General features: G+C 42.3%; 1 protein-coding gene across 9 annotated transcripts in view; it reads right to left on the bottom strand.

The window, feature by feature from the left end:
* The window catches only part of LOC135259749 (chondroitin sulfate proteoglycan 5-like), a 36423-nt gene extending 21931 nt beyond the window's left edge, over window positions 1-14492 (bottom strand). For 2 of the 9 annotated variants that reach the window (XM_064344485.1, XM_064344501.1), the window contains exons 1-2: window positions 13850-14487; window positions 3987-4905 (exon numbers count right to left, since the gene is read on the bottom strand). In XM_064344485.1, coding sequence (XP_064200555.1) covers window positions 3987-4905; window positions 13850-13943 — 1013 coding nt within the window. In that variant the 5' untranslated portion in view covers window positions 13944-14487. Of the gene's footprint in view, window positions 1-3986; window positions 4906-13849 lie in introns of all 9 variants that reach the window. The other 7 variants (XM_064344476.1, XM_064344494.1, XM_064344470.1 and 4 more) reach the window with 6 other exon arrangements.
* Between the last annotated feature and the right edge of the window lie 277 nt (window positions 14493-14769).

The following is a 14769-nucleotide window of genomic DNA, read 5'->3' as shown; positions in this document are numbered from 1 at the left end:
GACAGGGAGAGGATGGAAGAGAAACACAAGAAAGAGTGCATAACCCCAAGAGACATTTACAGACAGATTGTAACAGCAAAAGAGCTATGACTACAGCTCGTATTTTTATAATGCTATAATTAAACTGCAGTTGTTAATGAATTCATATATTCAGATAAGCAAATCAGTAAACAAGCCCTCCTGGAATATACCTGACCACCACAACTCTGAGCTATTTTAACCCAATGGGTTACAGCCAGACAATGGGGATGGGTGCTCTTCTCTGACCAGGAGATCTGCTCACTCACTGGGCACACACAGCAGAGCAGGGCCTAGATACTTAAATCTGGTCCTCAAGGCCCACAAGGCACACTGCTTTTTCTATCTGATAGTCAATTGTTTGATTTGTTTCACTGATTGGTCAGAGATTCGACTCACCTGGTGTCCCAAGTCTAAACAAATCCCTGATTACAGGGAAAGAATTTACAGGAACAGATTTTATTATCCCTGCAGCAGAGCCTTAAACTGTCTACAGCTAACCACAGTACCTCACTATGTTCCAAAAAACAAAACAGGAACCAAGGCACTCTGCCTATTTGGAGTTAAAATGCATTTATTTCATTGACAGGTTCAAAATAGAAACAATAAGATATCCCAATGGATTTTGGCCACATGGTCTTCATCAGGAGGTAAACCAGAACTGCAGAACAATGGTTAAGTAGGAAAACAATAACCCTTAATTAGCTTCACCTTTGTCTAAATCAATGGCTCGAAGTGTGGCTAACACGTTCACCTGTAGAATTAATTTGTCTTGCAGTATTACAATGCCCCCATGTACAAAGTAAGGTCCATAAAGAAATGGATTGCTGAGTTTGGTGGGGAAGAACTTGACTGGCCTGCACAGAGCCCTGACCTCTACCCCATCAAACACCTCTGTAATGAATTGGATTGCCGACTGTGAGCCAGAGGAGTGGGGGCTATTACAGCTGCAAAGGAGGGTCCAGCTTATGAATCCCCATGGGTTTGGAACGAGATGTTCAACAAGAACATATGGGTGATGATATTCAGGTGCCCAAAATACTTTTGGAAATGTAGTGTAGGCTAACCCTCAAAGGAGATTATGAAAATTTGGAAGAATGATCAGTGAACAAATCTTGCGCTATGTCAGTCGATTATCAGATGGTGTTTCAGAACTCCTAGAAAGTGCAGCCATGGACTGCATTGTTTCTGTTTTAGTAGTACCAGGTCAGGGTGATGATCTCATCATTGGTCCCAATGTGATCAATTAGCTGATACAATGGATGAAAACCAGTGATGACTACTGGAGAGAGATAGCTCATGAAAATCCACAACCATCTCCAGAGTGTGAACAGTGTCTCAACACGATGGCAAGTCTAGCACGTTGGTGGGGTGGGGAGATGCCCAAGCAAGTTGGCACAGTAAAATTAACCCAATCAGTCACTTTATTTCCAAAACAAGAGTATTTAGTTTGGGACAGTCTGCCCAGTAGGGTTCTTATGCCACCTAGGAGTACAGTGATTATTGGGCCCACCACATCAAGGTCCATGCCACAGAATGTTTTAATGAGGAGGGTGGTCACGCCAATGTGGGGAGACCGCTGTTCCCCCATGAAGGTGCTCAATCCAACTAAGAAGCCCATCACATTGAAAAGAAATAGCTAACTGGCCGACATGTCTCTGTGTCTGACAGTAGATTTCACTGCTTTCCAGGGCTCATGTCAAAAAGCATGTGAACCCTCAGGGACACTGCTGCTAGGCAAACGATGTACAGATGATGACCCTGAAGTTAGGGGATATTGATATAGAGTCTTGCAGAGTCAGTAGTAGTAGTTCAACTAAGCTAGGTCTAGTGCAGTTACTGACAGATTACCAAGTTGTGTTTTTAAAACACTTATTTGACTGTGGTGAAGCCAAGGGTTTTGTACACTGAAATAGACTGACAGATAAACGTCCATTTTGGGCTTCCTGACTGAAGATGCCTCCAGTGCAGGAACTAAGGCAGGTTCTAGTGGAAATGTAGGTTAGTGGCTGTATGGAAACAGGATAGAGGGCTCAGAATATGCACAGGCTTCTAATGGTGAAACACGAGAACCATCAACGATGTGCATCCACTCCCACACAAGTCCAACTGCCTAGCTGCACTCGGGGGCAATACTTACTTTAGCACTGTGGATTTGACTTTTGGCTTTTATAATCTCCCGAAATGCGAAGAAGACAAGAAATATACAGTGTTTTCCACTCCTTTAGGATTACACAAATATAACAGGATGACACAGGTACTCTGCAATAGCCCTGCCTTGTTCATGAGGAAAATGTTAAGTATATTTGGTGATATAAATTGCAGCAGTTTACTCTGTTACTTAGATGACGTTCTGGTATTCACACAAACAGAGCAGTAAGCTGTTTAATGCTTACAGATTATCACATCGTCAGTCAAGGGAGTTGCAATGTATGCAACAAAAGTGGAAGTCATTTCCAATATGCCCAAGTTTGACCTAATGGATGATGATGGTTGCACCCCATCAGTGCATAGAATCAAGCTAATACTTGTTTTAGGGAAAAACTGTGATGTGGGCCTCTCTGGCTGAGGTATGGTTCCTACAGTACTGCGGTTCCTGAACCTGTGGGTTGGGATATATTTATGGGTGGTTGGAGGGATTCAGGTGGGTCACAAGTAACATGTTAAAAACTCTTCTTTTATATAATATGAAATTTTACTATTAACATTTCATACTGAATTATTCTTTTGTCACTAAGCCACTATTTGCACTCATAGCAGCACAAAAAGAATTCAGAAAAAAGATGAGGTGGGGAACATGGATGGTATCCATAGTGTGAATACAGGAGCACAATGGCAGATTAGACCAGAAACCATGGTGAAATCACCAAAAAATGACAACCAAACCCACCACTAGACACATCAACACTGCTAACAAAACTAAAATGTGCACTATTGTTAATTATATTGCTAGCTAGCAGGCTTTGCCGTGTTTGATTCCACATTTAGATCAAACAGGCTCAAGTTGGCTAAAGTTTAATTGCATTTAAGCACTGGTAGAACTGGTGATACTGCAAATATATTTCTCAGACCCACATAGGCTACTTCTGTCTTTATTCCATTAAAATGACAAGTCAAGCAGGTAGTTTCTCTATTGATGCGTTGCTTAGAAAAGCAACAAATGATGTTAATAAATGAACAAGAGACAAGCATGATATTGTTGTCAGATAATTTACTGAAATGTGTAGATGTGGAGAATATCTGTATCAGCTCTCGTAAATGTCAATGAAACCATATATTTCTCCTTGCCTTCCTAAGTGTCTTCTTCTCCTCTCCCTCATTCTCTCACCACCAATACTCTATAAAAATGTCTGTTCTTTCCAGCTTTATTATGACAAGCTTCCTAATGCTTTCTACTGCTGGCTTAGCATATGTCAGCTTTGCAAACTGTCATTTATTGTAGCCCTTTTTATTGCTTCAGGTGAACAGTGCCGTGCCACGTATGTTGCCTCATTTTGTTATTTTAGCACCTTTAATAAACGGGCTGAACGACATCCGGTGTGTGCCCCCCTTAATATTCAACAATGTAGAGTGGCGGCCTGGGGTGGCAGAACAACTTTGCATATAAAGTCCCAAAGCCACCAAATATTGATCAGAAAACCAGAGCACAAGAATTGTGATGGAATTCGGCCCCGCCCATTATAGTTTTTCCAGTGACTTGTCATGATGGAAATCTTTCTGAATTTTTCCAAGGGCATTCATTTTTCTCCCTCACCCAAATATATAAAATTACAATTGTTCGCAATTTTTTCTGCAAACTTTATATATATTTAAAGAAGTTTGCTATATTACCTATTGGCTGTAATGCATTTGGATATATGTCTGGAGAAGGAAGCATTTAAACACAAGTTAAAGTAGATGTCTGTTATAGACATGGTCTGGTATAGATATATTTGGAAAGAATCCTCTCCCTGCTTGCTTGATCTTACCTGCAGAAGACTCCTGCCCCCTCCACCAGATAGCACTGACCCCCATTGAAGCAGTAGCTCGGAAAGAAATCACAGACAGAGCGGCAGGTGGCATTGTGGCGCACGTAGCCCTGGCGACAGAGAGACCCATTGGTAGCATCCACCACTCCCGGGGCAGCAGGGGGTTCCTCATCCTCAGCAGACCCACTTGGCAGCTTGATGTCAGGGCGGCGGGGGTTAAAGTGCACCGAGGGAGGTGCAGTTGCGAAGCGCATGACGGACTCATCCCGCCTTTCGACGGTGGTGTACTGGTTCTCGATGGTGGAGTAGCTGTTCTCGTAATTGGTGGTGTACTCATAGCCTTCAGGCAGCTCCCAGGAGTTGGGGTTGCCTCCCTGTAGCTCGTGGGCACCTGTGTCGGACAGGTCCAGGTTCCGACGGCGTGAGGCAGGGTCAAAGAAGTCCACAGTGAAGGCATCAGGTTGGAAGTGGGGCAGGCTGGGTGTGGGGCTGTGTGGTTGACGGTCCAGATCGAACACAGTGACTTCCTGGTGTTCTTTGGCCCTCTGCCAGGGAGGATCAGTGTGCGGCAGTTGGTCTTTGTCATCCTTGAAATCCAGATGTACGTCAGCTGGTCCGCGGGGTGCAGGTAGGGTAGGTAGGTTGGAACCCATGCCCTCAGACCCCACGTTAAGTAGGTGGTCGTTTTCCGCTGAATCCAGGCTGATCTCATGGCCATTGCCCCCAGGGGCGATACCCTCTCCCAGCATGCCGCTTCCCAGCTCCTCTCCCCCCCTTGGCTTGCGTTCAGCTCTCACGGGGAGGGAAACGGGGCTGATGGACCCTGTGACTCCAGCCATCTGCTCGTCCTCCCTGTTTAATGGTGAGGACACATTCACCTTGTTGTCCGTCTCTGTGCCATTGGCCCCAAAGGAGTTCCCTACGAACAAACAAATTCCGGTCAGCGTGAGGTCTCAACTCCCATCACACAGATTGTGTTAAGTTTTTACAAAATGGAAGCCAAGCATTGGTTAATACAGTTATTAGAGCTTTATTTAGCATTAATAATTGTCTTGTTTTCTAAACTGCTGCTAGTAATTCCTTCAACTACTGATATCGAAGCTGGAGATGGTGAAACAATCCCAAACCTCTCGAGTGGCCCTCCTCCAAATCCCACCCCACCCACTCCCTACGCCTCCAATAATTCCATGTCAGGAGTGAAAAGTGAAACTCAATTCATTTATTACCCTAATTTAAAATGAAGGCCAGACAAGGATGAAACTTAAGACAAAGCAAAAAAGAACAAAAACAAATAAATAAATCTAAGCTCCTTTTGTCTCAGATCATATGCACTTGTGTTGGTTTCCCCAGTTTCTATCCACAGCCTCTTGCAAGCCTAGGATTATTACAATTTACTAATGCACTTCACAGGCAAGAAACTGGGATTAAGATTAGGATTTAGAGATAAAGCCATGGGGATTGTATCAGTTGCCACAGGGATAGAATGAGCAAAATCTTTACAGTATTCAGCCAGGTGAGCAGCTGTTCGTGTTTCTGCCTCTCATGACGTATGAATGACAGTCAGACACACGGTTGCAGGGTACATGGACAACCATGCCTGTTCCTATGAAACCAAAAATCACCTAATCAAGATTGATAAGAGATACATTTCAGCAGTGGGATATTTTATTTGCAAGATTGACTAAAAATTAAAAACAGAAGATGAAGATTAACATTCAACTGTATTCTTGTTGGAATGGATATGACAATACAAACTATGCTGTTTGCCTACAATGGATTCCTGCAAGGTTTCCATATATCCATTTTTAAATGTAATAACATTTTTTTGTGATTTTAAGCTTTATTAGGGCCAAGCAAAGTTCAAAAACTTGGCTTAGTTGATGCTGAAAGGACTGAGCCTGAACCTGTTAACAATGAATGATACATTTGCACCAGTAAACATAAATACTGTATTTAGTTATTTACAGTATTACATTTTCTCTGCTAAGTTTCCTATAACACACCCAATTAAATAAATATTAAAATAACAGTTTTCTAACTTCCCAATAGTTAAAATATCAGGACAAAAAATATAATAAAGGAGTAGCAGATTTAGCTGCAAACATTGTGCAGATTCAAATTGGTTATTCTTCAGATTGACTAGTAGCCTTTTTAGCCAGTTAAGATTCATATTTTGGAGAAACCTTGTTTGAAGTATGAGCCAAGACTGTGCAGGAAGCCCATAATTCTGTATGCAGACAATTTAACTTTCTCAATAACGCATCAGCACACTTAGAACTCAGCAGAGGATTACAGCGGAAGCAATGGAAACAATAGTTATATTCACTAATTCCAAGGTAAAATTCATCTGTTTTGAGTGGGCAAACTGGGTAAAGAACACAAAAGAGTAATTTGGAATGAAATGGAATGCCTTTTTGCTATTTAGGGAAATGAAAGCATGTAATAAATATGCGAGTGGCAGTAAAAAATGTTTCTTGGAAGGGTCTGTGAAATATTTCTGAGATTTTTAGAAGGGACACAGAAACACCGAGGTCAAAGTTAGGTAAAGACATTAGTTTCAAAGCAAAAATGGGGTGCGGGGAGATGGGGGATTGGGGATTGATAATATTCCCTTTCAATACGTGGTAGTTCTGTTGATGCAAAAAGAATTCACGTTACATATCACATAGCCAAATTCTGAGTTTGGATTTCCTGCTCAGAAAGCTTTTTGCTTTTGGGATAGCCTTAAGTTCCAGGAAAATGGAGTTCATGCGAAAGTCCCATCTGCAGCAAGTCACAACATTGCTCAGTCATCCCCCTCCTATTTCTAATGCAACAAAAAAAAAGGGGATAATTGAGTTTTGCTAAAAGTTAAGATCAATTTTCTGGCCTCAGACTGGATCTTATCAACATGGTCCTCTTCATATCTTGTAGTAGTCATAAAACAAACCCCTTCAACAAATAAGTGAACTGATAATAAAAATGAAAATGATTTTATGGGTATTATGCTTTGTATTATGACATTCTTTGGTATTTTAGATATGAAATGGATCACATTTCTGAACATTAACCTTGAATTTGTCCCAGTAAAGCTTTTAACATTTTCAGTCTATGCTGTCTGCAATAAACCTATTTATTATAATACATAATAGCTATTTAAATATCAATGAAAAAAAATTAAATACCAGAATTTATTGCCTAGTCAACCCGTTTCATCACTAAGCATTTTGGAGAGGTTTGTAGCCGTGGAGACCAAAACATTTACAGTAATCATGCCCCATCCTGAGCAGTTTGAACCATCAATTATGAATTATGATTAATAGGGCCAAATATTTCTCAGGGATAAGACAATTATTTAATTACAGGGCCATTACAGGACCATTACACTTTTCACCATTTTCAAACTATTTAATGTATTTCGTCAGTTAAGACTTGGATGTATGCCTGACATGACAAACCAGCCTTATGTTATAATATTTCAAAAAGTATCATTAGCCTCCAGTCAATGGAGTCGTGCTAGGCCAGTCCAAAAATAATAAATCTGGGGTTGTGACATCGCCCAGATAGAATACACACATTGGGGCCAAATCTCTTGGTTGGGTCATAGTTTCATATGGCTTTGCATTGACATGTGGACTCACAGACAGACACACACGGAGGAGAAAGGAGCATTGTCCTCTTTTGAGGCTCCTTGTAATGTGAAAAGCTTCTGGGCAGATGCCATCAACCTCCCTTACCACATTTACAGCATACAGTTTGTCTGCCGTGGGCAGTAAATATACTGTATTGTATGCGGCACTTAAAGATGAGGCAGGAATGAAAATCTACTGTCAGGAAATGATTTGTTATTGACAGTTAATGTGGCAGTGTTACTCATTCAATAATTACTGGGAGGGCTTGCCCAGGAGAGCAGAAATGCAAGTAATAAATACAAGTGAGCACAGTGAAGTGCATAGTCAGTGGCAGATCAGTTCCAAAGTCCTGAGGCTGGTAGGGGCTTCATTGTATTAAAGCCCTGCCTATGGTGCTTAAACCAAGAATATTGCACCACTGCTCTTATCTATAATGCAGAGAGCAGATATGCTAAAATGATACTGACAGTCAATGTCATCAATCTGGGGAAAGGAGCTCATTGTGTTAGTGCTTGAGGCTAAAGGAATGAGGGATTAGCAATGCCCCAGGCACACGGGCAGAATAGAGAGTGAGTAAAGCGTCTGCATCTGTTAACCCTCGACTTCAATGTAAAGACTGAGAGAGATTTGATCATGATGTCATCTCACTTCCACACACAAACAGCACAAGCTTCTCCTCACATCTCCTCGTCAAAAGACATGCACATCAATACACACATTTTTATAAATACACAAGCAGAGAGCTGCACATTTAATCCTGTTCACATTTATTGCTATTTCATTCCTTTTTTTTTTTTTTTGCATATGGCACAACGTAAATTCATGTCCAGATTTATATGGAGGTGCATATGTCCCCTTTCACATTTACTCTGCTATTCTTCACCATTGATTTCCACCCACCATCTTCCTCTCCCTGGCACAAGTCCTCCCATTTCACCAATCAACAGGTGGTGGAATGGAGGTGGGAGGAGTTGCCATGGGAACAGACCAGCTCACACTGTGTAGGCATCAGTGCAGCATTGCTACCAGAGAGGCACTATGCTATTCACTGTGCTATATCGCACTCGGTCACATTGTATAGAAAGAATGGGCTGGGCCAGGCAAGTATAGGCTAGAAACTGAATATGGGTAGGGGGTCAGAGAGATGGATTCCACCTAAAAAATTTTCATAAATTTCCAAACTTTAGGTTGAATGGGGGTTAGGAAAATGTGATAAGAACAATGTGGGCCTTGTCCCAAACAGAGGTTGAACGGGTACCAAAGTATAAGTAGACCATGGATCAGACCATAACCGCACTTATCCACACACAAAACCTGCATGGCATGTCTTTGTGGGCTCTCCATTTACACTGATTACATCATACACAAAGAGACTGATTAATGACAACCCTACATGATAATCACAGTTTTCCTGTGATTGGAAGAAGTACATTTCCAAACCTGTGAACCTGTGAGGGCACTTTGGACTCTCAGCTACATTTCAGTGATGACTGTAACCACAGTAGTGCTCAGTCCTTTTGATTTACTGCTGTTCACTCATTTCACTTCATCCATTCCTTTTTCATTATTCCTCTGGTGCTATTCAGCATCTCCAAATCAACAAGCATGTGTACTGTCAACTCTCATCTAATTAATTAGCCTAATGTGAAATTACTTTTTTTTAAAGGGAAAGCGCAACAGGCATCCAAGTGGAAGAAGGGTAGTGTAGGCCAACTTAATTTGTCCATAATATTATTACCTATTGTTTTTCCTCTGAAGTTTATAAGCTAACAGAGGTCATTTTCTTTGCCAGAAGGAGGCAGTTACTGCATTTATAAGACAGGCTAATTGAGAACAGATTAATTTGTTATTATGATGTAATTTGCAGGGCAGAGTGGACAGATCAGAGACGGATGGTGAAGTAGTGCAGTCAAGGAATCAAACTCAGGCCAAAGGGTTGTAAGCTGAAGTGCCTAGAGGAAGTTTGCTGTTGTATCACTGAGAAAAGGACTTGACTGCACTTCTAGCTTCAAAAGGGGCCAATGTGTAAAAACTAGTTAAGCATAGGTAAATCTATTTAGCAGCGTTAAAGAAAATGTCTTGTGACTCAATGTGGACCCAGGTATCCCCTTGAAAGTAACTGTGCTGCCACATAACAAATAGGTAATAAGACAAATGCTAGAAACATTAACCATAGTGATGGTGCCCATTCAGACTGGTGTCATGGGCACACAATATATATGATTTGTGAGATATATGAAAGTTGTGGTAAAAAAAGTATTATTTTAGCATGCCCAAATCCATATAAAACACTGACCTGCATTATTACATTGCTAAAATCCAGTAAAATTAAATGTTGAGGGTGAGGTGAGTGTGCTTTGAACTTGTTCCTGCTGTTATCACAGAGATAGCATCTAAGAGGGCTGAAAGGATATAGCTGTGCCTCAGAGAGCCCAAAACATCAGTGACCAAACCCTCACACTGGCTAGGGCATCATGGCTGTCTCTCATGTGGCAATCGCCATTATGTGAACATGTCATTTTTATTATATAAACACGGGTGAGATCCACTAGCATTACCTCATAAAATAAACCACTGTATAACTACACATGCACTTCCCTATGTGCTCCCAGACAGTGGAAGAACAGATGGTGCACATTGATTGTTTATTGATTGCCTACAGAGTTAATGCAGGGGTAATATTAACCATTATGAAAACTATTCAATATACTGCTGGAGACAGGGATTTTTCTCAACAAATTAATACAACCCCCAAGGATAATATGTGAATTTATGAAGGGCTGTGTGATATTGTATTTTTTTAATGTATGTTGAATGATCAGCACATTTCTGTGAGCTGATTGGTTATTGGGGGATCTGAAATGTAATGTAATGACTGATTCTAGAGAAAGAGAAAAACTGTGGCTCACAAACACCAAACCCGAGCTTAATTACATATATAACATTTCTGACAAATGAGGATGGCTGAGTTCTTTTTTCCACCACCAGGCCCATTCCTTCCAGTGCCAAGTCACCATTTATTCCCTGGAAACATTGGCCGGAGTCTTTCAAACCTTATGTACTAGCCCTGGAACTGTATGAAACAGTGGAAAAAAGACTAAAGAAAGAGGGCTCTCCTGTTGCATTGTCTTGAAGCAGAGGATCAACGACCCTCAGGAGGTTAATGACAGCTGACCGCAGTAGGTGACCTGGTAATTTGAATGTAGCTGGTCTCTTTCCTTGGAATGACAAATAACTTCTTCGGGTTCCTCCCACTTGCAACCAGTTATGCTCATTAGAGACAGCTGCTGAAGAAGAGCACCCAGTAGACCTACTCAACAGACAAACAGGCCACCACTCAGTAGTTATAATGAAGCAGCAGCTCATACCCCTTCCCACACTCTGGCCACTTCAGCCTTGCAGCACCAATGCTGGTTACCTGTGGCACTTCAGGTGTGGCCTTTCGAGTGGTTTTGTCAGACATTCATAGACTCAGTGACTTTTGCATCTTCAGCATTAACACCAGTTGAGTATAAATGTTTGGTGGGAGGCAGAGGTGCTTGCTTGTGTGTTGTCCTGAGAGCAATAGCACATGTTCTTCTATGGCAGACTGTTCACACCACAGACTGATCATACGGTTCTCACCACCCCATGCCTCACAGGGTTCAGGACACAAACTAGTGAGACAGTTCAGGTGGGTGGACTGCCTGAACGGATTCAACTTCAGTCTTGATTTCACACAAGTTTGGGAGAATGTAAAGCCCAACCTGCTGTTGCGAGCCACTCAGCCTGTGACGATGTGGGGTTGGCTGCAGACATGAATGAGAGCTGGGTTCACATGCTCCAAGGCCCACCCAGTGTCATGGTTTCAGTATCAGCACTTTGGGAAGCATCAGAACACGATGCTCTCCAGGATGCTCTCGAACTGCTCTCAAACTTATGGTCCTTCATCAAGGATGGCTGGCCAGTGGATGTGGACATCTCACGTTGCCTCCTTGTGTTCCACAACCTCCACTCCATATAGCCTGAATCCATGGCATTGAGGTTAGTGACCACTATAACCATTGTCAGCAGCCTAAGTAACTTCTTTGGCCATTGGGGTCTACCAAGCATAATTACTACAGACAATGTCTCTCAATTCACATCAACAGAGTTCACCACCTTCCAAGTCAACCAATCAATCTGCCACTTCAGAACAGCACTGTATCACTGAGAGGGCTTAGCCATACCATAAGAAATGACACCAAAGCATGTCTGGTGGGACAACCCAGGTCCCTCTTCAACTCGCTCCCATGTCCAGAAGGCATAACAATAGAAGAAGGAGATCAGGACCAGCAATTGAAATCTTCAGTACTGAGAATTTCTGGATTCAGCTTGCCTGCCACTACAACAAATGTAATGGAGGAATTTGTGAGAAAGAAGAAATGGAAGCTAAAAAATTATGTGAGATAAAAAATACTGTAACAAACACCAAACCTGAGTTTAATTACATAACAACAGGCTGGTATGACTACTGAGATCTTTGACCTCAAACACACAACCAAAGTCACGACTTCACAAGCACATCTTTGTCTAAACATAAATTGCAAATGAGGTTAATGAGTTGCACCCCAACTCTGAGACAGAAATTACATCATTGTACACCACACCCAAGAGACATATCAGCAAGTGAAGGAATGGTAGGCTATATAAATTTGACTATGTTGTAATTGCCATCCTAAAAATAACAGGCCAATAATCACAAAATTGGAATGTATATGTTAAACTATCACCTGTCTGATTCTACCATGCAGTATAAACTGTACAGCAGGGAAGCTTCCCCAGTGACCTTTTTTGTTGTTGCAAGATTGCAGAAGTAGGCTCAGTCAGAATTTTGTGTGGAATACATTTGTAGGGAAAATGTGAATCTAGCCTTCTCTATGCATAGTCTTGGCGATTCAGACATGCCCATGTATGTGCGCGCCCATGAATCTTGGGCTCGCGCTCTCTTTCCTTCACTCATACACGCCCAGCCATCCTGTTGCTGGGCGGCGATGTGCAGAAATGGAGCTTGGAGCCGGTTGGATCAGAGCGCACCAACCCGCAAAGGCGAGAGTACAACCTAGTGGGCAATTCGACAGGAATCTTAAGGGCTTCAGCGAGCAGCTTTTTATTGTAGAGATGTCAACGTGTAAAATTGTCAAGCCTCGGCTTTGTTGGTGTGTGTTGATATTCCGAGACCAGGATGCACTGTCGGAATGTCTGCCTATAACGAAGTAACCCTAATTGCAAAGCTGCATCATCGGTAAATGGCAGATAAAAAGAGTAATCTGTGACTGGTCTGCCAGGACAGTAATCACTGATGTAACAAAAGAAGTGTAACCAGTGCAACGACATTTGGTGCCTTTGACGGCGAATAATTTATTTTAACATAATTTTAACAGATAAATCAAAACCCCCTAATGATTCCAGAAAATATCTGACAATGGTAATGCCGCTGGAATAATTCGTTGCAGAACATTTGCGGTGGCTGTGAGAAAACATCCGTTTAGCCACGCGCAAAATGTTAAAGAGGGAAACATACAATTTTGCTGTTGTAACACCCACATGAAAGCCTCGTTCAAAGCTCGTGTGAAAGCCGCTGTATGAGAATGTCAGTGTAGACATGAGCATGAATAATTCAACACAGTACCGCTGCCCTAATCCCGCTTTTGTGTCGCCCCATCATTGCTATAGAGACCGCAGCTGCTCCAGGGGAGAGCAATCACTGCATCAGCTCGCTGCCTTTCTCGTTTCCCCACCGTTACCTATCGGCAATTGTTATTGGCTAAGCGCTTGTCTATGGGCAACTGGATTTCACAACGCAACCGTGCCAACGTGTGGTTAAATACAGGCTACCTAGCAGGTTTACTTGACTGCATTATACATACATTTAAAACGACATCATATCGTTCTTTAACTTAACACAGTGAATATCGTGTGTCAGATTCGACGTGACACTGTTGCATTTCCAACGTCACCTACAACTGAAAATTAAAACAAAGAAAAACATCGCCAAGATAAGCTTAAAATCCCTGCACGGCGTTTAACCTACATCTGACGGCATGATTCCAGGGAAGCGCTCTATCAATAGTATGGAGCTCTGTGATACTGAACCGGCGGACTGCAAAAATCGGATTTGACAGTACAATATTAACTGACTATAATACATTATGTTTTGTTCATCTGGGTTTGCAAGTGTTGGTGCAACATCCATGGATATTTGTAGTTTGTAATTAAACCAAGTTCTCTTACCATGTGCATACAAAGGAATCAAGTGCAGAACGAGAAAACTGGACAGCATCACCCATCTCCAGCATCCTGAACAAAATTGTGTCTCCCTGCCCATACTTGCGCCTACTGTTGTTCCAAAATACTAAAAAATCTCTCTTGAAAAAAAGGTATATTCTGAATAAAGGCGACCGGACTATAAATATTCCAAGTGGTAAATCCTTTTTGTGGTTTCCACCACGTTACGAATTTTGTTCTTGGCGTTTCTCCATAGTTACTCCGCGTTGAGAGATTTGTTCTTGTCCTGTTTATTTGCTTAGTTACTCCTCTATATTCACAGGAACTCGATCTCCTACGGTCCCATTGCCGCCGAATAACAGTCAAACACGCGCACACGCGGGCGGACAGCTCCACAGCTGACTAAGCGCGAGCAGGGCGTTTAGCGTTGCGCCTTCACCAAGGAATATAAAATTTCTTCCTTGCCAGTGATGCGATCTTGCCTGTGAGAGCCTGTGAGGGGAAAATATAATTGTGCTCCCACAGTCCCACTCTCCCCCCAACCTCAGTATCCCCTCCCAGGGTTTTTTCTTTCAATAAATTGCTATTCAGCTGAGTCTATTGGAGCTCTCTTGTGCGCACGCTCGGTCCACCACTCCAGTGCTTTTTTGATGCTGGTCTAAGCGGAGACTGTATTGAAAAAATCGTTTTGGTTTATAATGTGTGTCTGTGTTTGTGTGTATCCGAGTATGCGTGCATGTATGTGTGTGCGTGCTTCACAGATAGCTTCACGGATATTTAAGGGACTGTGCCTTGAGTCCGCATGTCTCAGAAGACAGGGAACACCAAGCCGCTGTCACAATCAAATCCTGACCATGCCAGGCCAGACCTGGCTAACCAGTGCCACACAATTTCCAGGGAGGGTGGAGTCTATTGACAAGATATTC

This window comes from Anguilla rostrata, chromosome 1 (genome assembly GCF_018555375.3).
Source record: "Anguilla rostrata isolate EN2019 chromosome 1, ASM1855537v3, whole genome shotgun sequence".
Taxonomy (NCBI): Eukaryota; Metazoa; Chordata; class Actinopteri; order Anguilliformes; family Anguillidae; genus Anguilla; species Anguilla rostrata.
The sequence above is the reverse complement of the archived record's forward strand: the minus strand, read 5'-3'. Positions and strand labels throughout refer to the sequence as shown.